The sequence below is a fragment of the Mustela putorius genome, unplaced genomic scaffold (assembly GCF_011764305.1).
Source record: "Mustela putorius furo isolate JIRA1106 unplaced genomic scaffold, ASM1176430v1.1 tig00000095_pilon_pilon_pilon, whole genome shotgun sequence".
NCBI classification, from domain to species: Eukaryota; Metazoa; Chordata; class Mammalia; order Carnivora; family Mustelidae; genus Mustela; species Mustela putorius.
The window spans coordinates 40,948,226-40,968,734 of NW_025421280.1; the positions used below are offsets into that span (position 1 = coordinate 40,948,226).

Consider the following 20,509-nt stretch of genomic DNA (forward strand, 5'->3'; position numbering starts at 1 on the left):
AAGGAGGGGAAAGTTTGGAGAGACCCAGGTGAGCTGGGTCCCCCCTAAGGGTCCAGGCCCCAGGCCCCACTTCTCCAAAGTGCAAGAGAGCCTCTCCCTTACCAAAGAGCCAAACAGATCTGAATGCACCCTCTGCCCCACCCCAGCTTGAATGCCGGGCCGCTCTGTGCCTCAGTTTCCCCCTGTAAAACGCATCTACGTCAATTCGTTCCTTGCAGAATTGTTTTGAGGGTTCTGTTTACTTCTGTTCAAAAGAAGGGGGGCCTGGTGGGGACACTCAGAAGGGCAGGTGGGGTGCTGCCCCTCCCCCACCTCCCAGGGGAAAGCTGCTGTCCCGGTTCCCCCAGAGGTGCCCAGCCCCAGAGGGTGAGGGGCTGCAGGATTCCCAGCTGCCTCCAGTGAGGGGGACCCTATTTTTAGCGCCGGGAGGGAGCTGGGAATTGATACACAGACTTGCTGGCTCCACTGGGAGGGGCAGCAGGCCCAGGTCCCAGCCCACCTGCTCCCCACTTGGGGGTGGGGGTGGGGGGCCACACTCTTAAAAATTCACCCAAATCCCGTACTGTCCACCTGCCCATGTTATTCCTGCTCAAACATATTCCCACACTGGGGCCTTTGCCCTGGTGGCTCCCCTGCGGGAGTGCACTGCCCGGTCACCGGACAGTGCCCTGTCCCGATGCAAACTGCCGCCTCCGCTCCCCGGGGGGGGGGGGTCCCTCCTTGACCTCTCAGGATCAGGTGTGCCCCCATCGCGTCACCCCATTTTATCTTCATCCGGGTGCTCTGTTCTGAAATGTCTTGATTCCGTTAACCTTGCTCGAAGCTGGATCTCCAACCCTCCAGGCTGTGCGTGGCACACAGTAGGTGCTCAATAAATGTGGGTTGGTTGGTTGGTTGAATGAATTCTTGCGTTCCCTGTCTCACCCCATGGGATCTGTGGTGTCTGTCTACACAGAGGTGGCGGGCAAGTGGAACGATTCACCATCTTGATTTCCAAAATCAAGGCCAAACAGGCCTGGGACGGGGTGCTGGGCGGTGTCACTGAGCCCTGGCCCTGGCCTCTTGACTTGTCCCTGTGAGCCAGGCTCCATGGAAAGGCAGTTCTTACAACTTTGAAAACAGAAAAGAAGCAAATGTGCCAGTAAGGGATATGTGATAATACATTCAGCCTAATTTAAAGTAATTTAAAGTAGATTTTTTCAAGTTTTTTTTTTTTTTAAGATTTTTTTATTTATTGGGGCGCCTGGGTGGCTCAGTGGGTTAAAGCCTCTGCCTTCGGCTCAGGTCATGAATCCGGGGTCATGGGATCAAGCCCCTCGTCCTGTTCTCTGCTCAGCCGGGAGCCTGCTTCCTTCTCTCTCTGCCTACTTGTGATCTCTGCCTGGCAAATAAATAAATAAAATCTTTTTAAAAAAAAAAAGATTATTTATTTATTTATTTGACAGACAGAGATCACAAGCAGGCAGAGCAGAGAGAGAGAGGAGGAAGCAGGCTCCCCGCGGAGCAGAGAGCCCGATCCCAGGACCCCAGACCTGAGCCGAAGGCAGAGGCTTAACCCACTGAGCCACCCAGGCGCCCCTTTTTTCAAGTTTCTAAAAGATTTTTACTTGTTTATTAGAGATGGGGGGGCAGAGGGAGAAGCAGGCTCCCCGTTGAGCAGGAAGCCTCCATCATGACCTGAGCCCCCCAGTCGCCCCTCTGTTAGTTTTTGTATCAACATAGTTATACAGTATCACATTTGGTACTTTTTTAAGGACGGGACTCATGAGACAAAAGTGTGTAAGACCCGGGAAGTCCATACTGCGGCTCTGCTTGACCCATCTTGCGGCGGGGAAACCTTCGGCCAGGGTCCGGGTTGGGGCACCCATGAGCGCCCCCCGCCCAGGCGCTGCGGACTGACTCCTCGGCGGAGTTGAGGCCGGAACCTCCGTGGGGCGCGCGCACCACCTGCCGGGCACCTGCGGGGCTGCAGTCAGGGGCGGGGCCGGCACCCGCGCGCCTGGGCTCCCGCGGGCGGCCGCCAGGTGGCGCCCTATCCCTTGACCACGAGATCCTCGGGTCAGACGGGGAAACCGAGGGCGCGGACGTCTTTTCTGCCCTGTAGCTCTTCGGGGCGCTCTGCGGTAGACCCGCTGGATAAGGGCGGGATCCCCGGTGTATTGCTATCGCACGGGACTTCCGTGTACTAAAAGGTTTTCGGGGCGCCTGGGGGGCTCAGCGGGTTAAGCCTCTGCCTTCGGCTCAGGCCATGGTCTCAGGTCTGGGGTCCGGCCCCGCGTCCCCCGCGTCCGGCTCCCTGCTCAGCGGGGAGCCTGCCGGTCCCCCACTCCCAAGTGGGTAAACATGGCCTCAGCAGAACTGAAAGTGGCCCTTCTGGTGCCCCCCGACCTCCCCAGGCTCACCCCTGTCGGGTGGCCCTGGGCGGACCCGCCTCCCCTCCCTCGTCCCCGGCAGCGGACCGTGCTGCCCGGCGCGCCGTCTGTGGCTAAGGACCCTCGTGGTCCTGAAATAGCTGCGGCGACCCCCGCCTGCTGGGACCGCGTCCCTCCGCGCTTAGAAGCCCCATGGGTCCCAGCTCTCTCGGCCAAGACCCAGCTCATCCTGCAGCGAGCGACCTTCCCACTTCACCCTCCTCTGGCCCCACGGGCCTTAACCCACTAGACATGGCCTGCCTCCGGGCCTTTGCACTGCCTGTGCCCTCCGTCCCTTTTGCTCTTCCACCACCTCCAAGCTGCATTCACATTTCCCAGACTCACCTCCTCCAGGAAGCCTTCCTGGAACTGCCCCCACCGAGGCAGGCTCCCAGTTACTCACAGAGGGGACCCAGGTCTCTTTTCCCAACGTTCTTCCCCAGGTCGTTCGCCCCCTCTGTGGACAAGCACACAGGGACTCTGTAGAGGTTGCTCCTTGTCTCTGCTGTGGCCCAGTCCCCAGGGCAGAGCCTGGCACCCGGGGAGGGGCTCTGCAGACAAGATCCGGCCGAGCAGGCTCCGGAGGACTCTCCTGGATCTCCCTCTCAACCCCTGGACTGCGGGTGTTTTTCTGACCTCGCTGTAAGTCCTGATAGGATCCCCAGGTTCTCCCCCACAGCCGCGCTCGTCAGAATTGTGCTACCGCGTTCCAGCGACAGCCAGAATCCACCCGCCTTATTGGGATCTCCCCGCTGCCCGCCCTCCCCCCTTTCCCAGGGCAGCGGCTCATCTGTCCTCCCCTCCCACAACAGCCTCATCACAAGGGAGCTGTTAGGTGGGCTCGCACATCAGGTAACATTATGGGGGTGTCTTTTTGTCCTGCGTGATTCTGGGAGATCATCCCGGGGCCACCTGTCTACACAGGGCATCCGCGACGACTCCCCTCTGAGTGGTGTTCCCTGGAACGGGCCAAACCCTTTGCCCACCTGCTCACCGGCTGGAGGACCCATGAGCTGTTCCCGCGGCGGTGACCTCAGGTAAAGCTGCTGTGGGAACATGTGAAGGGGTTTTGTGTGAAGGGACTTTTCATTTCTCCGACACGAAGGCCCCAGAACCCCTTCTTTGCCTTATTTAAAAAAAAATTCATTTTCCAAAAAAATACAATAGAACAAAGAATAAAAAGTCATCTTCTCCGGCAGCAATGGTGCCACTCCCTCTGCGCATACCTGTGTTAGCCCCCACAGCATGCTTGGTGGTTTCTCCCACAAACGTGTACTCAGCCCCACTGTGCGTGGGGTCCTGGGACACAGTGGGGACCGCGGCAGATAGGCGCCCAGCAGGTAACCGGAGGACGTCAGGGTTGTGGTGGGGTAGCAGGGGGCGCGTGGGTGAGAGGGTCCCAGGAGTGCTTTCCAGAGGAGCAGCAGCTGAGCGCAGACCTGACGGGCGAGTGAGAACAGCTGGCCTGACCAAGGGACCAGCGTGTGCAAAGGCCCAGAGGCAGAGGGAAGGCGGCCGTTCCAGCAGCTGCAGAGAGACCGTGAGTTGGGGGAGCAGGGGTGGAGGCGGGGAGGGGGCGGCAGGGCCTGCGGGCGAAGGAGAATTTCACCCTCTTGCTCTGCCCAGTCTGGAGGCTAGTGTCGGAAGCAACAAGCAAGCTTCAGGGACACCTGGCTGGCTCAGTGTGTGATTCTTGATCTTGATCTCAGAGCCATGAATTCAAACCCTGCGTTGGCTGTGGAGCCTCCTTTAAAAAGTTATAATAATAAGCTGTAAGCTTCAGGAGAATGTCAAAATGGCCCTATGTTTTGGCTTCTCGGTCTCACAGTAACATCTGGGACAAGCTGGATTGTTTGGAAGTCCACGACGTCCCCAGATAATCCGGGAGACCACCGGGGGCCCTGCGGGGTGAGTAAGCCTCTGCCCACAGGGCTGCTGCGGGGAGGCTGAGCTCATCCGCTCTCCCGCGCACACACACAGCCCCACCTAAAATGACGTGGTGGGACCTGGCAGCCCAGGCCTCCGGGCCCCTGAAGGGCCGCCTCTTAGAAGCTCTGCCAAGGGATGAGTCTGACTGACCCCAGCGACCCGTGCGCAGCCTCCAGGCATGAGAGCAAAGCCTCCTCCGGCCTCCTGGTCCCGCTGAGCCCAGTCACCCCCCAGAATCCTGAGTGACCGTCTGCTCGGCCGCCCTCTGTTTTGGGGCGGTTTATTACAGTCCCGCTTCTCTTGCGGGCAGCTCCGGGCGCAGAGCTCCGGCGAGGACCCGCTTCCTCAGGGATGCCCAATTCCCCCAGCAGGACTCCGGACACGCGCCAGGTGGCTGCACCAGGGCCTTATTTCTGTCATTTTATTTTATTTTTTTTTAAGATTTTATTTATTTATTTAACAGAGAGAGAGAGAGATCACAAGCAGGCAGAGGCAGGCAGAGAGAGAGGAGGAAGCAGGCTCCCCACTGAGCAGAGCCCGATGCGGGGCTCCATCCCAGGGTCCCGGGATCATGACCTGAGTCGAAGGCAGAGGCTTAACCCACGGGGCCACCCAGGCGCCCCTATTTCTGTCATTTTAAAATGCACGTGGTGTTCACATTTTAATATTTCTGGACACTTGGATGAAGCTTACAATGTTACCCCTGCAAGGCCCTGTGTGGAAAATGTCTGAAGATGCTTTGGGGGAAATTTCCAGGGAGGGCCAGTACCCAGGTGTCTTCAGCGTCAGGAAACAGCAGTAACTCTGACAACGTCTATAGCCCACGGGACAGCACCGTCGTGGGGAACCAGCAGGAGGACAAGGCATTTTCACTATGATTATGTTGCATGAAATAAAGACATTAATTATAACCGCGGAATAGCAGCTGCTGTTCAGGCAGCGCTTGTCCCTGAGGGCCTGCTCTAAACCCGAGTCGGCCCAGAGAGGGGCAGCGTGTTCCCTCAGGACACACAGCCTGCGGGCTCCCCAGGGACACACGCAGGGCTCCCTGGCGTCCGGGTCCTGGCCGAGTCCGGGTGGGCGGCCAGGCGGTACGACTCCGTGCGGGGGGCGGTGGGGTGCGAGGGTCCAGACCCCGGGTGCTGCGGGGGCCGTGGGCGAGCGCAGGGGCAGACCCTGCGGAAGGCCTGCCGGAAGTGGGAGCCCAGGAAGGCGTAGAGCAGGGGGTTCAGCGCAGAGTTGCTGTAGGACATGCAGTGTGCCCAGGTCTTGAGCGCGTAGGCCGTGTAGCTGCGCGGGTGCCAGGCGCCCGTGGGGCCCACCGCCTGCAGCACCAGGAACAGCTGGATAGGGCCCCAGCAGGCGGCAAAGAGCAGGACCACGGCAGCCACCAGCCGAGAGACCTTGGCCCGCACAGCGCCCGCTCGCTCTGCCAGCAGCTGCCCCTGGCGGTGGAGGGAGGTGGTGGGAGGCGAGGCTGCAGGCGGCTGGGGCACCTCGTCAAAGCTCCCCTCCGTTTTCATTTGTATTTTATTTTACTTTTTACCTTATCCTTAACGCGGGGCTTGAACTCACCTCGGGATATTGAGAGCTCCCCGGGCACCTCCAGAGCTCCCCCTCTCGACCCCGGCACATTCTCCCGCTCGAGTCCCTGAGTCCCCGGCCGCACCCCTGTCCCCAACCCCCCCCCCAACCCCTGCCCAGCAGCACACCTGCAGGGAGCTGTCGGTGGCGGCGGGGCGGCCCAGGTGGCGCAGCATGGCCCCGTAGCAGGCGCAGGTGGCGGCCAGGGGCAGCAGGTAGAGCGCCAGCAGGTTGTAGAGCGCGAACGCACGCTCCAGGGCGCGGCTGGGGAACACCTCGTTGCAGTAGGTGCGGGGCCCTGGCGAGAGGCGGTGCAGAGCCAGGACCGGCGTCGACACGGCCGCAGAGCCTGGACCACAGGGCAGCTTGAAGACCTTGCCCGAGGGACGAGGGACGCCGGCCGCCTCCTCGGGCAGCGTCACCCAGGCGCGGGGCCCCCAGGGCGCGCTATTTAGCTCACTTCCCAGATGTGCGCATGACAGAGGCCCACGACCCAGGCCCCTCCCCGGGCCTTGGTGGGGGTGGGGATGCCCAAGGCACAAAGGCTTGTCCTGGAATCCCCATCCCCGGCGGCCCTCGCGCTGCACTCACCCACCCAGATGCCGAGGCTGACCGTCAGAGCCAGGCGGGGCGTGCGGCGGTGCAGGGCGCGCAGGGGGAACACGGTCACGTACCAGCGGTCCACGCTCATGGCGGTCAGGGTGGCGCACGTGGCCTGCACGGAGACCTGGGAGGGCCCAGAGCTGGGCGTTTCGCCCTGGGTCCGGCCTGGGCCCTGCCCTGTCTGCGCCCACACCGTGGCTCCCCCCAGATCTCCAGACACTCGGGCACAAATGGGACGTGTCTTGGGAAGGTCTCCAGGGGCCACGGGTTGCAGGGGCAGGAGAGGGGGACACCAGAGAGCGGAGGTTTGAGGGAGCCATTTGAGGTCCGCCGAGACCCGGACTGAGACAGGGGAGGCAGAGCCATCGTAGGATGGCGGGACGGACGCGCAAGAAGCCGCAGGACCCAGATCGCCCTCCCTATGCCCACCTGCGTAACCCACACCCGGTCCGGAACTCACGCACCTGCCGAGTCCTTCTCCCCGCGGCGCGTGCGTCCGGCCCCGCTTCTTCCTCGACCCCGCCCCACCCGGGGTCCAGCCCCCCCGCACCCGGACTCCGCCCCCGGGGGCCCCCTCCCTCCCCCCCCCCGTGCACCTGCTGCATGTAATTGACGAACTTGCACATGAAGTCGCCGAGCACCCAGGCGGGCAGCGGGTAGAGCAAGGCCGTGAAGGGCACGCAGCACAGCAGGAAGGTCACGTCGGTGGCCGCCAAGTTGGCTGCAGGGGCGAACGCGTGGGGAGCCTCACCACCCAACGCCCGGGCCCAGCCCCTGGTCTCTGCCTTCCTAACCAGCGGGATCGCTCACCCCCGACGTCCTCAGGCAGAGAATTTGGGGCATCCCCTCAGGCCCCCACTTTTCCGTTGCAAACATCCCCTCTGCACGGGCTTCATTAGGCATTCAAGGGTCAGGCCGCATCGCGGCTCACCCCGTCCCCCTGGAAGAGCCAGAGCACGGGGCTTCCGCATCCCCCTGCTGGCTGGAGGCAGCGGTGCCAGCGGCCGCCACCATCGGATGCAGAAAGCTGTGCACTCACCGGTGCCCGCTGGGCCAGCCCAGGGCACAAACTTGTGAACCGGGCCATGGGCCAAAGGTCGTACTTTAATTCACTGGGCACGGGGTTACAAAAGCCCCATTTGGATCAGAGCCTTTCCTCAAGGCCCAGGGCCTGGCTCTCGGGGAGCCTCCCTCTGAACCACCGTGGGCCGAGCCCTCTGGAGCTCTAGCCCGAGAGGGCAGGGACGGACGGCAGGGACAGGACCCGTCTGGGCGAGCCCCTCGCCTCACGGGACCCCAGCGTGGCGGGCAGGCTCCCTGCAGTGCCCGGCGCTCACCTATGTAAAAGTTGGTCACCGTCTTCATTTGCTTGTGGCGGCAGATGACGAAAATGACCAGAGAGTTCCCAGCCAGGCCCAGCAGCATCAGCGCCGCGAAGAACAGCGGCACGAGCCAGGCGTCCACCGGCGGCCGCCGGGAGGCCCCGCCGCCCCAGGCACTGGCCGGCACCCTCCCGGAGGCGTTGGGCGCCGACATGGCCACGGTGCGCACGGCCCCACAGGCCTCTTCCTTGGCTGCTTCTGGGATCCCAGCGGGGACCCTCCTCCTGGCCTCCCACCGGGCACACACCCTGGAGCACAGGGAAGGGTCTCAGCGGGAGGCCGCCCAGTCCGGAGGGCTGCTCTGCTGGGCTGGGCAGCTTCTCTGCTCCCGAGTCAGCCCCTGGCAGTTTATAGCCTGCTGCCCGCCCTGTCCCCGCCTTCCCCCCTCCTTCCCACGGCCCGCCATTCCCGTGCTCAGCCAACTTCTCCTCCTCTCTTTCCTCTCCTTCCACAGTTCTCAGTCCTGGCGAGCGCACTGGAGGGGACAGGCTGGAGGAGGGGTTTGGGGGCCAGGGGAGAGGGTCAGCTGCGTGGAGGCTGCTCTGGGTCCTAGAAGGACGATCCCAGCAGGAGGTAGAGACCCACAGGACCGGCGAGCAGGCTGGACCAAAACACAGATGCAAGAGAAGACCCCTTGGTAGTGGCCATGACTTTGACCTTCCGAGTGCTTGGGGCTCAGTGGGTGGGCCCTGGCTGGTGCTGAGGCCAGCCCTGACCCGGGGCTGCGAGGAGGGGCACTGGAGAGCCGTGGGCCGCTCAGAGCAGGGCAGGGCTGCCCAGGATCTAGCCGTCAGCAGACTCGTGGTCTTGAAGAAGCTCCCTAGGACTCCACTGCTGTAACTGGGGTGTCTGCCTCCCACCCAAGCGACCGCCGGTAGTAGATACTCGCACTGGGGACGTGGGCACCTGTGACCCTGGTGGCAGGAACCAGGTGGAGGGCGTTCTACAAGGACACTGTTGACCCCCAAAACCCACACCCAGAAATGTACCCCAGATACTACCCACGAGGCATGCCTCAGTGTGCCAGCCTGCTCCGGCCATGGCGGGTACCACGCAGAGACAAAAAGATGCCGCCATTGAGGAGACCGTAACTAGGAGGTGGGGGAGGGGAGAAATGGGGAAACAGGCCCTGGGTCCCTGCGGCACATCAGTCATCCCCGTCGGTAAAGACTGGGAGAGGGGTACTGCCCCTTCACCCTCTTTCCGCCTTCAAAATTATTCTCGGCCTAGAAAGTCAGCAGGCCAGGATGAGGAGACCCAGGCTTGCTAGGAAGAGGGACTCTTTTGGGGCCACAGCTGAGTCCAAGGGCCTGGGAGAGCTCTGAGGGCATGGCTGGACCTTTGAGGTTGGGGCGGCGGGCAGCAGAGGCGGCTCCTGGGGCACCGAGTGTCCACGAGGGGGTTGGGAGGGTCCAGCGCAGGTTTCCAGGGAAGGAAAGAATCAGGCCAGAGTCAGGCCGAGGCCCACACTGTGCCCTCTCCCACCAGCACGTTCATGGAGCTAGTTGTCATGGGCCCGACCAGGGGACCAAAGGCTCCTGGCCCTCAGGACGCCCTGCCTGTCCCTCTGTCCAGAGGCGCCTTCTCCCAGGGTTGGAAGCACCATCGATTCCTGTGGGTCTTCTCACATTTATCTATGTGACGTCGCACAGCGCGTGCTGTGGGGGCGCTTAGCAGCCCCTCCTCCTCCTCACACGCCTCCCAAACCTGTTGCTCTCTATTTGCTAAGGCGATCTGGTCCTGTGTCCTGCACCATTTCCAGCAGGCTGCGTGTGGCAGGTTATATCCCTGTGCTGTCCCGTGACATGGTCCGAGACCCCCCGCTCTTCTTGTAGATGGAAGGGGCTCTAGATTCCACAGCAGCTTTAATTCTCTACCCCATCCCCTCACTCCCCGTTGCCTCTGAACAAAACCCAGACCTCCCCTCCCAGGACCTCCAGGCTCAGGGATCCACCCTCTGCCGTCTACCCCCATCCGTTGTGTGCTCACTCATCACCCTGCTCTGGTTACTCAGGATGCCCCAGGACCTTTGCACTGGCTGTTCTTTTTGCCTGACATGCCCTTCCCACTTTGCAGCTGACCAGTCCCTCTCTCAGAGAACTCTTCTTTCCTACCCCGCTCGATGGGGAAGGGGTCTGCCTTGGTCACTGCTGCATCCCCAGAGCCCATTACTGGGCTGTGCCCACAGGGGGCATTCCTTAAATGAAGAAATCCTTAAAGGTGAAGGGGGGTGGAAGCTGATATCCTATTTTTAGGCACGAGTAAACTGAAGCACCCAGCCCAGGCTCCGGGGCTGCCCTGGAACACAGGCGGGAAGGGGCTGGTGGGAGGAAAAGCCGAGTTGGTGCTGGGGGGTAGGGGAGCTGGGGCTTGGGTCCCTTCATCGGTCCCCTGCCTCTGAAATGGATGTCCCCCCTCTCTCCTGGCTGCCCAGGCCTCAGATTCCCCGCCGACCGGCTTCAGGGGCGGGGATCACGCTCCCTCCCCCCTCAGTTTCCCCGTCTGTTCCTCGCGGCTGGCTGTGCCCCTTTCCCACACCCGCAACCTGGAGGCTTGGCTGCGGTCCCCGTTCTCCGCCCCGGCTGTCCCGCTTGACCCCCGGGGCTGGGTGCCCGCCGCCCGCAGCCCGGGATCCGCCGGCTTCGTGGCCTCGGCCCCCGCCCGGCGCGTCCAGCCTCCAGGCTCCGCCCCGGCCCGCCTCTGGGCGCCCGTCACTTCCTGCTCGGGCGGAGAAGGCCCTGCCGGGCGGCGGCGACCACAGCGGCCGAGCCATGGTCGCCCTGGAGAACCCGGAGGGCGGCTCGGAGGAGGCGGCGGCGGCGGTGGGAAGCGCCCCGGGCGGGCGGCGGACGCTGTGAGCGCGGCAGGGCGGGCGGCCAGGCCTCCGGGGACTCCTGCACCCGCTCTGCTCCCCTCTCCCCTGCTGTCCGGCTGCAGCCCCAGGCCGCCCCGCCCCTTCTCCTGGCGGAGACCCCCGAGCGCCGTGGGGTGGGGGTGGGGGGCTTTGTTGCCACCCGGGAGAGCCCAGTCGCGGCGCGTCCGGGTGTCTGGGCAGGGGGGGCACCCCCGGTCTGTGCGTTTATGTGCCTCCGGGGCCCAAAGATGCGCCCCCGGCCCGGTGCCCGGGCGCTGACTCGCGTTGGGGGGGGTCTCCTGCGCCTCGCCCCCGGCTCAGGTGAGGGGTGCCCCTGCGCGAGGCACCCCGGAAGCCGCTTTGCTGTCAGGGGTGTTTACGCACGGGCCGCTGTTCCTGCCCCCGGGCTGGCTAGGGAGCCCCCCCAACCCCGCCAGCCCGTGCTTGCCTGAGGGGTCTCTCGGCCCCCCACCTCCCGAGCAGACAAGGCCCTTTGTTCGCGTCCGCGTACTTGACAGATGCGACGCGTGGGGTGCCCCGAACCCGGGGGGCGGAGCCGCCCACTCTGGGTGCAGACCCGAGGATGGCTGTGCTGGAGTCCTGCTTAACCGGGATGTTCCCGCAGAAAACAGCCACCCACCCTGTGGTCCCGGTTTGTGGGGGGCAAGGAGGCTGCTGCCTCCCCCGCGGGCTGGCCCGGCCGCCTGGGCAGTACATGCCTCAGTTTCTCCATCTGTAAACCGAGGTGGAGTGGCGGCCTGTTCTCAGAATGGCTGGGAGGGGGAGGGGGGAGGTCTAGGACCCTGTGCCCAGGAGGAGGGAGCGGCCATTCTTTAATTATTATCTGAAACATCTCACTGTGTAATTTGTCTCATTATACATTTATTATTACTCCTTTGGTATCTCCCCCTGGGCCTTCACCCAGAAGCCATGTGGGCTCTACAGATGTGGGTATTTTCCTTCTTTTAAGGGGCCTTACCCATCCAAGTGGGTATTAACCTGCCAGTGGGTCCCCACGGATGTCCCCAATGCTCCTTCACCTCTGTGTGTCCCCTGGGGGGGGTGCGGTCACTGCTGGAGGCCCCAGGTGGCCCCACCCCAGCCTGAGTCACCTCTGCGCTCTGAGCCCGCCCCCTCAGTTTCCTGCTTCGGGAAATAGGTTCCTCTCTTGCCTCTTCCTGGGGGAGGGGACTAGTGCCAGAGAAAAGTATATTTTAGCCCAAGAGAAAAGGTGCTCAACCTGATTTGGCCGCTGTTTCTACCTGGACCTGTCCACCTTCGTGGGGCACAAGCAGCTTTCACGATGCAGCCATTTCCTGAGTCCTGTTGGGGCCAGGAAGGCTAGGGTGCTCTGTCTGCGTCCCCAGTTTCCCCATCTGTAGTCTGGGAAATAGCTGACCTGGCCCTTGGCAGGTGCTGGGGACACTCCTGTTCATAAGGGTCTGGCATGGCAGGTGAGGTGTTAGTAAACAGGTGCCTGGGCCAGCTGATTGGGCGAGCGGGGAGCAGCACGGCTTCTCCCAGGTGATGTCTGAACAGAATGTGCTGAGAAAGTTCACTGGAGGCAGCAGGCTCAGCAGGTGCAAAGGCCCTGAGGTCGACCGTTCCTGGGGGTTTGAGGCCCTGTGAGGGGGTCGCTGTGCCTGGAGCGGAGGACCCACAACCTTCATTACAAATCTGATTTACTGATTTACTGGGTATTTGTGGCTGCTGCTTCTGCTGTCCTCTCTCTCTCTCTCTTTTTTAAGATTTTATTTATTATTTGACAGAGGGACACAGTGAGAGAGGGAACACAAGCAGAGGGAGTGGGAGAGGGGAAAGCAACCTTCACGCTGAGGAAGGAGCCCAATGCGGGGCTCGATCCCAGGACCCTGGGACCATGACCTGAGCCGGAGGCAGACACTTAACGACTGAGCCACCAAGGCGCCCCTGTCCTCTCCTTCTTGAGCGAGGGTCCAAGCCCAGCCGTTGGCCCTGGAGGCCACATGTTTCTTGCCCTCTGCTGGAATGTGGTTGACGTCAGCCACCTTGAGTTGGTGGTGGGATTCAATTTCCAGATGAGATCGGCACGTTCAGGGTGGTATATGGCTGTAGACAGGGGCTCCACTTCCAGCGCTCAGCTCAGAGCATGAGGCCCACAAGAGGGTGACAAGCTCCCCGAAAGCCTGTGGGGCCAGGCACAGACCCCTGTGTTCCCGGTACTGGAGAGGGCAGGGCTGGGCTTGGCCCTGAGGGTTCTGCGGAGCCATGCAAGGTGGCGGAGCAGGGCAGGGCCAGCTGGGTCTTCACTAGGTCGGGCGTGGAACTCTGTGGAGTCAGAGAAGCAGGAGGCTGAATGGCTCACAGGGCGTGTTCCCACTCTGACCAGGTCCCAATCCTGGTTCTGCCACTCCCATGGGGAGATGGGGGGAGGCCCTATTCCTCAGAGACTCATGTCCCCAGGGCTCAGCCCTGCTCTGACATCCCTGATAAGCCCCCACCCCCCCGGATGCGGACTCTTATCGGCCGCAGCAGGCTGCCGCTCTGGGCTCTTTCCAGCTGCCAAGGTACAGACACAGCACGGGAGCCCTGAGGAGATGGGGGGTGAGCTGAGGCTGGCGGTGGGGGTGCTCAGGCCTCAGGGCATAGCCCTCCGGGGGGGCCAGCCTCACAGTCATTGGCTCGGTGCTGACTTGGTTTACCTTGGCCTGTCTTTGTTGGCGTCTCTGCCACAGTGGGATCTGTGACATGATCTGTGCCTCAGCTGCAGTTCTGTATACTGGGGGTCAGCGCGGCATCACCGCCCTCGTGGCATGGTAGTGCTGGTAAGAAGGAATGTTCCATCCAGGGATGATGCTGTGATCAACTGGGTGATGGGGGTGAGCTCCCCATAACAGGAGGAAACCAAGGAGGCGCTGCGGAGTCAGGCGGGAAGGGTGTCTATCCTGGCCCTCTTGGCTCTGAGTATCCCCTTTCAGACCCAAGGGCACCCACAGAAGCCATTTTTCTCTTCACGTGGCCCGGGGGTGAGCTGGGGTTCCAGGTTCCACAGTGGAGCATCCTAGCTGGGATTCGAACTCGGGACTGACATGCCAGGGCCCAGCTGTGCCTCTGCCTGTGTGCCCCTGCTGACGGGGTGCTGGTTCAGGTGTGAGTTTGTTTGTGAGGCAATGGCGTGGATTTGGGGGGAGCTCTTACCCACTGAGCCTTGGCAGCTCACCTGCTCTGCTGGGGCGTCCGTGGCATGGGTCTCAGCCTGTTTGCTTTTTGGAGAGGTCATGGCCATTCTGCACCGAACAGATAGATCCTTAATGCTGGGGACACTTTGGGTCTGTGTAGGCCCTGAGGAGCACTGGCTTCCTCCCTAATCCTATGAGGATTCTCCTCAGAGAGGTTCTCGCGTGGCTCAGAGGGGAGAGGCCGAACTTCTGCGTTTAGTTTGTGTCCGGGGAACCTTGGCTACTAGGAAAATGTGGGGGTACTTTGGACTCTGGGTTCCACTTGGTCTTGGAGTCATGGTTTTTTTTTCCTTTGAGACCTCACCCCGCGTGCGGGGCATGGCCGTGAATGTCTACACGGGGATTGCCGCGTCGTGGGCGAGGGGGGCGGTTAGCTTTGAAGCAGAGCTGGTGATCAGAAACGCGAAGGGACGCGTCATATAGCGGCCGGGGGGCTCTGGAGAAATTTTGACAGAGCCAAAGGGGGCGAGCGAGTGAGCCAGTCCGAGTCTGGGGGAGTGTGCACGGGGTGGGGGGGGATGGCGAGGAGGCCACATGCCCTTGGCCCCTGGTCTGGGGGCTGCGGGGGGACAGGAAGGCCAGGAACTCCTTGCCAGGACATCTCCTTCCACTGCTCTGCACGGGCCCCACCCCCCAGTGCCCCAGTGTCTGCAGGTGGCCCTCCTGTCCCAGTGGGAGGCCCAGCCAAGCCGCTAATCCATCCCCACATTAATGCATTTGCTTGGAGGAGGGCAGATTAATTGGGGGGGGGGCCTCCGGCCTGCCTCTGGGCACATGGGGGGGTGGACAGCAGGGGCTTGCACAATGGGCTCAGGCCTCACCTTGAGCTGCTGGAGGCTGTTGCCTGGTTTACCGGCTGCTGCCCGGGAGATGCTCCGTGCTGTCATGTCTCCTGAGATCCTCGCGGGGGCGGGTGGTGGTCCAGTCCCGCAGGCGCTGGGGCCCACCGGCTTGCAGTTAAGGGTGGAGGCCTGGGGGAGGCGGGAGGAGCTTTTCTTGGTCATCCACCCACCCTGTGGATACGGGCGCGGGTCTTCTCTTCTCTGGCCCCCTGCTTACTGATCGGACCTCCTGGGTGATGGGACCGTGAAGCACAATGGAATTTGGGGGGTCTGGGGTTGTCCATTGCTGAGGGAAACCAAGCAGGGGATGTCCTGGTCCAGGGGCCGATGGGCTTCTGCCTGGCGGTCCTGGCCGGGGTTGGCCCTGAGGCCTGCCTCCCCACCCCCACCCCGGCCCACAGGCCCCTTCCGCGCTGTCTGCCCACGCTAGCTGGCCCCCAGGCGAAGAGGCTGTCGGCCTCCAAGCGGAAACAGCATTTCATCAACCAGGCTGTGCGGAACTCCGACCTCGTGCCCAAGGCCAAGGGGCGGAAGAGCCTCCAGCGGCTGGAGAACAGTGAGCAGGGCTGGGCGCACCTCCTGGGGCTTCCTGGGGCTCCCACGAGAATGGTCCGTATGATGCTCTCATCTGCTGCTTTTGCCCCAGGCCGGCCCTGAGCCGGGCAGTGCTGGGGCAGGGCTGTGAGGCGCTCTGGGCATGGGGGCTTGGGTTCAGCAAGCCAGGGAGAAGCAGGCGTTCTGGAGGTGGAGGCTGGGGGGTTTCTGTGCCTTCTGCGAAAGACAGCTGGAGTGTGGAGGCGGGGAGACGGTGTGCGCGGAGGGTAAAGGCCCTGAATGCAGAGGCCAGGGGTTTCCGTGGAGACATTTGGGGGGCCCAAATGCCACCCCCCAGCCCAAAGGTCATCTGCTTCCGTCTAGCCCAGTACCTCCTAACCCTGCTGGAGACAGACGGGGGCCCAGCCGGTCTGGACGACGGGGACCTGGCACCCCCGGCAGCACCTGGGATCTTCGCCGAGGCCTGCAGCAATGAGACCTACGTGGAGGTGCGGCGCCCGCGCCTTCCTCCTGCCTCCCCTGCTCCTGATCCCGCTTCCACACCGCACCGGGCCTGGGCCGGTCCCTCCCTCAGGAGCACCCATGGCGCCCAGCCCCCTCGGTCCCCTGATGAACACCGGCTCTGCTTCCCTCGGGGCCCCCACACCAAGCCAGAACTCCTACCCACCCCAGAACTTTCCAGCACTCCTGAGTCCTCTGCCCATCACTGGGAATGAATGAGTCCATGGGAGGCTTAGCGGGTCCACGGCAATCCCCCGCCCCAGACAGGCAGGTCTGCGGGTACCCCATAAACTCTTGGCCAGCCCGGTGGGCAGATGGGTCTAGAGGAGTATGTCCATACACTTGGGGGCCCCCTGTGGTCATTGGCTAAACGGAGAACCTGGGGCTCATGAGCCTGGTTCCTGCCTGCCTCTCTTCTAGGTCTGGAATGACTTCATGAACCGCTCTGGAGAGGAGCAGGAAAGGGTTCTCCGCTACCTGGAGGATGAGGGCAAGAGCAAGACGCGGAGGAGGGGGCCAGGCCGTGGGGAGGACCGAAGGAGAGGTGTGGGCCTAGACGGGAGGTTGGGTCAACCAGGGGAGCGAAGTGGGGAACTGGCTGATCCTGTTGTGGGCGGGCCAGGGATGGGTGGAGAGGAGCCCTGGGGACGGGCTGGGGGGGAGCCTGGCGAGGGGGCGGTACCTGGGGTGGGTGGGAGGAGCCTGGCGAGGGGGCGGTACCTGGGGTGGGTGGGAGGAGCCTGGCGAGTGGGCGGTACCTGGGGGATGGGTGGGAGGAGCCTGGCGAGTGGGCGGTACCTGGGGGATGGGTGGGAGGAGCCTGGCGAGGGGGCGGTACCTGGGGTGGATGGGAGGAGCCTGGCGAGGGGGCGGTACCTGGGGGATGGGTGGGAGGAGCCTGGCGAGGGGGCGGTACCTAGGAGACGAACGGGGAGGGGCCTGGAGTGGGGGCGGTGCTCCGGGGAACGCATGGGGAGGAGCCTGGCTTGTGGGCAGGCCCGAGGCTTGCTCTCCACGCAAGGACATCTTGCAGAGGACCCGGCCTACACACCCCGCGACTGCTTCCAGCGCATCAGCCGGCGTCTGAGAGCCGTCCTCAAGCGGAGCCGCATCCCCATGGTGAATACCAGGCCAGGCTGCGTCTTTCTCCACCTGCTTGGTCTTTTTTGATAGATTTTCCTCCTCCCCTTCCTAATCGGCGGCGGTGTGATGGGAGGCCTCCCCAGTGCGGGTGGTGTTGGTGGAGACGAGGCAGGGGACAGACCAGACCAGTGTGGTCAGCGTGCAGGAACCAGGGCTGGGGAAGGGTTTTCCCCGAGGGTGGGGGGCAGGGACAGTGAAGGTGTGCACTGCGGGATGCCTAGGAGTCCACCAGGCAGAAGGCCCAGGAGGCCAACAGTATGGCCATATCTCAGTCCTGCTATCTTTGGGAAGGGTTCCGTAGCCTCCTGGAACAGCTCAAAGGCCACATTTGAACCGAGGCCTCCGGGCTCCAGAGGCTACCCTGGGCATGGGGCCTGGACAGCTTGTCCACAGTCCCGCGGTTGGCCTAACCCCAGGCCCGTTTCTCCCGCAGGGAACGCTGGAGACCTGGGAGGAGCGGCTGCTGAGGTTTTTCTCGGTGTCTCCCCAGGCCGTGTACACGGCCATGCTGGACAGCAGGTGACTGGGTGGGAGTGAGCACCGTGTCGTCCGCAGGGGTCTGGCCCTGGCCCACGGCCACTTACCGTCTGTTTCCCTCCAGTTTCGAGAGGCTCCTGCTTCACGCCATCTGCCAGTACATGGACCTCATCTCAGCCAGTAAGTGCTGCTGGCCTGCCGGGCCCCATCAGCTTGTGCGGCCCAGGGAAACCGAGGCCGGAGTCATACAGGGGTTCGTCCCTCAGGGGGAGGCTTCTCGGGGAGGAGGGCGCCATGAGGCAAGGGTGGGCGGTGGCACAGCGTGTTCACGCATCAGAGGCCCCCCGTGTGCCTGGCCCTGTGCTGGGCGATGCTGGGGGCACCGATGCTCCCTGGGAGCCTGGGCCTGTGCAGGGGCCCCCAAGACAGAGGCGGAGCTCTGTTTAGCTCTAGTCCCTCCGCTGTGACATGCATGTGACATTGGCAAGTGCCCCCTCCTGGGGCCCGTGTCCTCTCTTTTATAATGCGGGTGTCCTAGGGACGCAGTCCCCCAGGGAGGGTCCTCACAGGCCCTTGCTGTGTCTGGGTGCCCCATGGGGTCCGGGCTCTTCATCGTGGCGACCTGCCCGAGTTGCTGAGGAGCCGGTTTCCAGGGCAACTCCAGGCCGCCGCTTCCTCCTACCGGCTCCCTCCAGTGGACTCCGAACTTTGTTCCCGCAGAGCCAGGACCCAGGGGCGGGGCCCGGTGCTTCTCTGCGGGAGCGGAGCGGGGCCGAACACAGAGGAGGAGGGGCCCTGAGCCGACCCGCAAAGGCCTGAAAGCGGGGCCGAGCTAGGGGGGCGCGGGGCTAGATCAGGTGTGGGAGTGAGGGGAGGGGAGGGAGGAGGGAGGGAGGTTGGTGGCGCGGGGCCACGCAGCGCTGGACGCCGGAGGAGCCCGGAGGGGTGGAGATGGCGACCTGGGGACCCGGGACTTGCATAGTCCGGTCACTGCTGCCGCCCTGGCCCCCTCACAGGTGCGGACCTGGAAGGCAAGAGGCAGATGAAAGTCAGCAATCGGCACCTGGACTTCCTGCCCCCGGGGCTGCTCCTGTCCGCGTACCTGGAGCAGCGGAGCTGATGGCAGCCCCGCCCCGCCCCGCCTCCCCCCTCCCCGCCCCGCCTCCCCCCTCCCCACCTCCCCCCTCCCCGCCTCCCCGCGCCGAGCACTGGCGGACGCGCTCTTGCTCTGGCGGCCCCTCTCTCACTCTGGCCCCTTCCCTGTCCACCTGTCCCCTTAAGCGCTGGGGGCTGGGGCCCCGCCGGACTGGCCTGGCCTTGCCCCTCCGGCTCTGTTTTGCAGCCAGGAGACCCGGCCTGGTCACCTCCGTGTTCCTTCCTTCTGCTTTTCCAGCCCCGTTTGAAGCCCACGCGGGCTGTGAGAGGCTGGGTTTTTATCACTTTTAATGAATTCGGCATGATTTGTTGTACATTTTTAAATTTCCCTTTTGGGAAGAAAAACCAAACACTTGCCCCAACTGATAAATGGGGGGCTTTGTTCTAGTCCCTGCTTTAACCCCCCACCCAGTTTTTTGCTTGGTTGGTGGGGGGGGGGTCCCTAGGGCTCTGCCCCCTTTTCCAGTGTGTGCGTGTGTGTGCGTGTGTGCGTGTGCCCTGCAGCCCTGGACAGAAGCTACATCTTAGAGGCTGGTCCTACCACCGTTTGAATGTGTGTTCTCCCCTGGTGGCTTTTGGTGGCTCTTGGGGCCCTCTCTGGTCTGCACACCTCCTCCCTTCATACTGGGGAATTGGGACTTCCAGCCAGAAGCCTCTGCCCTCGGACTGCCCCATTGCCGTGTCCCCTTGCTCCCTCCCCGACCCGGCTCTGGCCTGTTGCCTTGGGGTGTCCTTACACTGGTCACCCCGGCATGTCCCACAGGAGCAGAGCTGGGGCCCACCCCTCCCGTGTGTGTGGCTTGTTGTGCTTTGGGAAAAGTGGAGAAATTCAATAAATTTCTGGTGCTCTGGTCACCAGCTGTGGGTTTTCCTTTCCTCCAGCAGGTGCTCAGGACGTGCTTAGGTCCTGGTCACGGAGGGCTGCAGGCCTCGGGATGAAGGTTCACACGGAGTGACCCCCCCCCCTCCGTGGGAGGCGGGTGTGTGGGGAGATGCTCCTGGGAGCTCTGGGTCCATTGGCTCTGCTGCCCTGGCTTGGCCCGTTCCCAGGTGCCCAGGTTCGAACCCCAGCTCTGCCACTTCCCAGCCGGTCGAGGGTCCAAGAGGGTCCAAAGGTCACTGGGAGGAGCCTCCTGGGGTGGCCCGAACGAAGGACCCCAGCTGTGGCTTAAAACCGCAGGAATTTATGGTCGTGGAAGCCCCAAGTCCAAACTCCACCTGCGGCCGGCCGGACGCTCCAGAGGAGGGTCCTTTTGCCCCTCGGGGTCCCTGGTTTCCTTGGCTCGTGACGGCCACATGGCAGCCCCTGGCCTTCCCGGTCGGTGACCGGACATTGCGCGGGGACGATCGTCTCCAGCCACTGAGGCCGGCGGGGGCGCGAGGGCCGGCTCCCCCGCCGGGCGTACAGTGGGGGCTCGGCCCGGGGCTTTTCCCCCTCCGGCGCCGCGGTCCGGTCCGGATTGCTGTAGAAGGTCCCGCACAGACGCCGAAAGCGCGCGTCCCCGCACAGAACAAAATATGGAACGCTTCACGAATTTGCGTGTCATCCTTGCGCAGGGGCCATGCTAATCTTCTCTGTATCGTTCCAATTTTAGTATATGTGCTGCCGAAGCGAGCACGGTAGCAGGCTCCGCCCGGGAGCTATTTATAGTGCATAGGATGGATGACTTTACAGAGAGGGTGGATTTTCTAAAGAAAGGGTCGGCCACCTATTTTCTTTCGTTTATCGCAGAACATAGAGAATAATGAAAAGGAGCCTTCACTAGAGTTGAAAAGGCGCCCACTGTTCCACCAAATACAGCCCTGGTGGCTGCTGGGACGCTACCAAAAGGCCTATGCAAATGTCCCGGGAGCG

General features: G+C 63.0%; 2 protein-coding genes and 1 non-coding gene across 5 annotated transcripts; 1 reads left to right on the forward strand and 2 right to left on the reverse strand.

The window, feature by feature from the left end:
- Positions 1-4,906: 4,906 nt before the first annotated feature.
- On the reverse strand, positions 4,907-10,595 carry KISS1R (KISS1 receptor). Its single transcript, XM_004778105.3, is given in 7 exon segments — positions 4,907-5,360; positions 5,363-5,785; positions 6,053-6,273; positions 6,516-6,651; positions 7,124-7,248; positions 7,865-8,157; positions 10,455-10,595. Coding segments are annotated over 6 exon segments (1,470 nt in total). The 5' UTR covers positions 8,064-8,157; positions 10,455-10,595; the 3' UTR covers positions 4,907-4,994.
- A 25-nt stretch (positions 10,596-10,620) lies between these two features.
- On the forward strand, positions 10,621-19,509 carry R3HDM4 (R3H domain containing 4). Of its 3 annotated transcripts, none has more exons than XM_045088145.1 (9): positions 10,621-10,763; positions 15,225-15,379; positions 15,742-15,866; positions 16,300-16,423; positions 16,913-16,998; positions 17,456-17,541; positions 17,624-17,679; positions 18,220-18,356; positions 18,516-19,509. In XM_045088145.1, exons 1-8 carry the CDS (start codon positions 10,681-10,683, stop codon positions 18,333-18,335), a joined length of 831 nt encoding a protein of 276 aa, XP_044944080.1. In that variant the 5' UTR covers positions 10,621-10,680; the 3' UTR covers positions 18,336-18,356; positions 18,516-19,509. The 3 variants fall into 3 exon arrangements, with proteins under 3 accessions (XP_044944080.1, XP_044944087.1, XP_004778165.1); XM_004778108.3 differs by lacking the exon at positions 10,621-10,763 and adding an exon at positions 12,595-13,346 and having other exon boundaries at positions 13,478-15,379; XM_045088152.1 differs by lacking the exon at positions 18,220-18,356.
- A 657-nt stretch (positions 19,510-20,166) lies between these two features.
- Positions 20,167-20,273, reverse strand: LOC123394481. The gene has a single exon (XR_006609256.1). It is a non-coding gene; the product is annotated as a U6 spliceosomal RNA (small nuclear RNA).
- Positions 20,274-20,509: the final 236 nt, after the last annotated feature.

Excerpts from the sequence above, each read along its gene's own strand:
- R3HDM4 (XM_045088145.1), top strand. The coding sequence starts at position 10,681 with ATGGTCGCCCTGGAGAACCCGGAGGGCGGCTCGGAGGAGGCGGCGGCG. Across the intron at positions 17,542-17,623 it reads ACGGCCATGCTGGACAGCAG|TTTCGAGAGGCTCCTGCTTC; the intron begins GTGACTGGGTGG and ends GTTTCCCTCCAG. Across the intron at positions 17,680-18,219 it reads CATGGACCTCATCTCAGCCA|AGCCAGGACCCAGGGGCGGG; the intron begins GTAAGTGCTGCT and ends TTGTTCCCGCAG.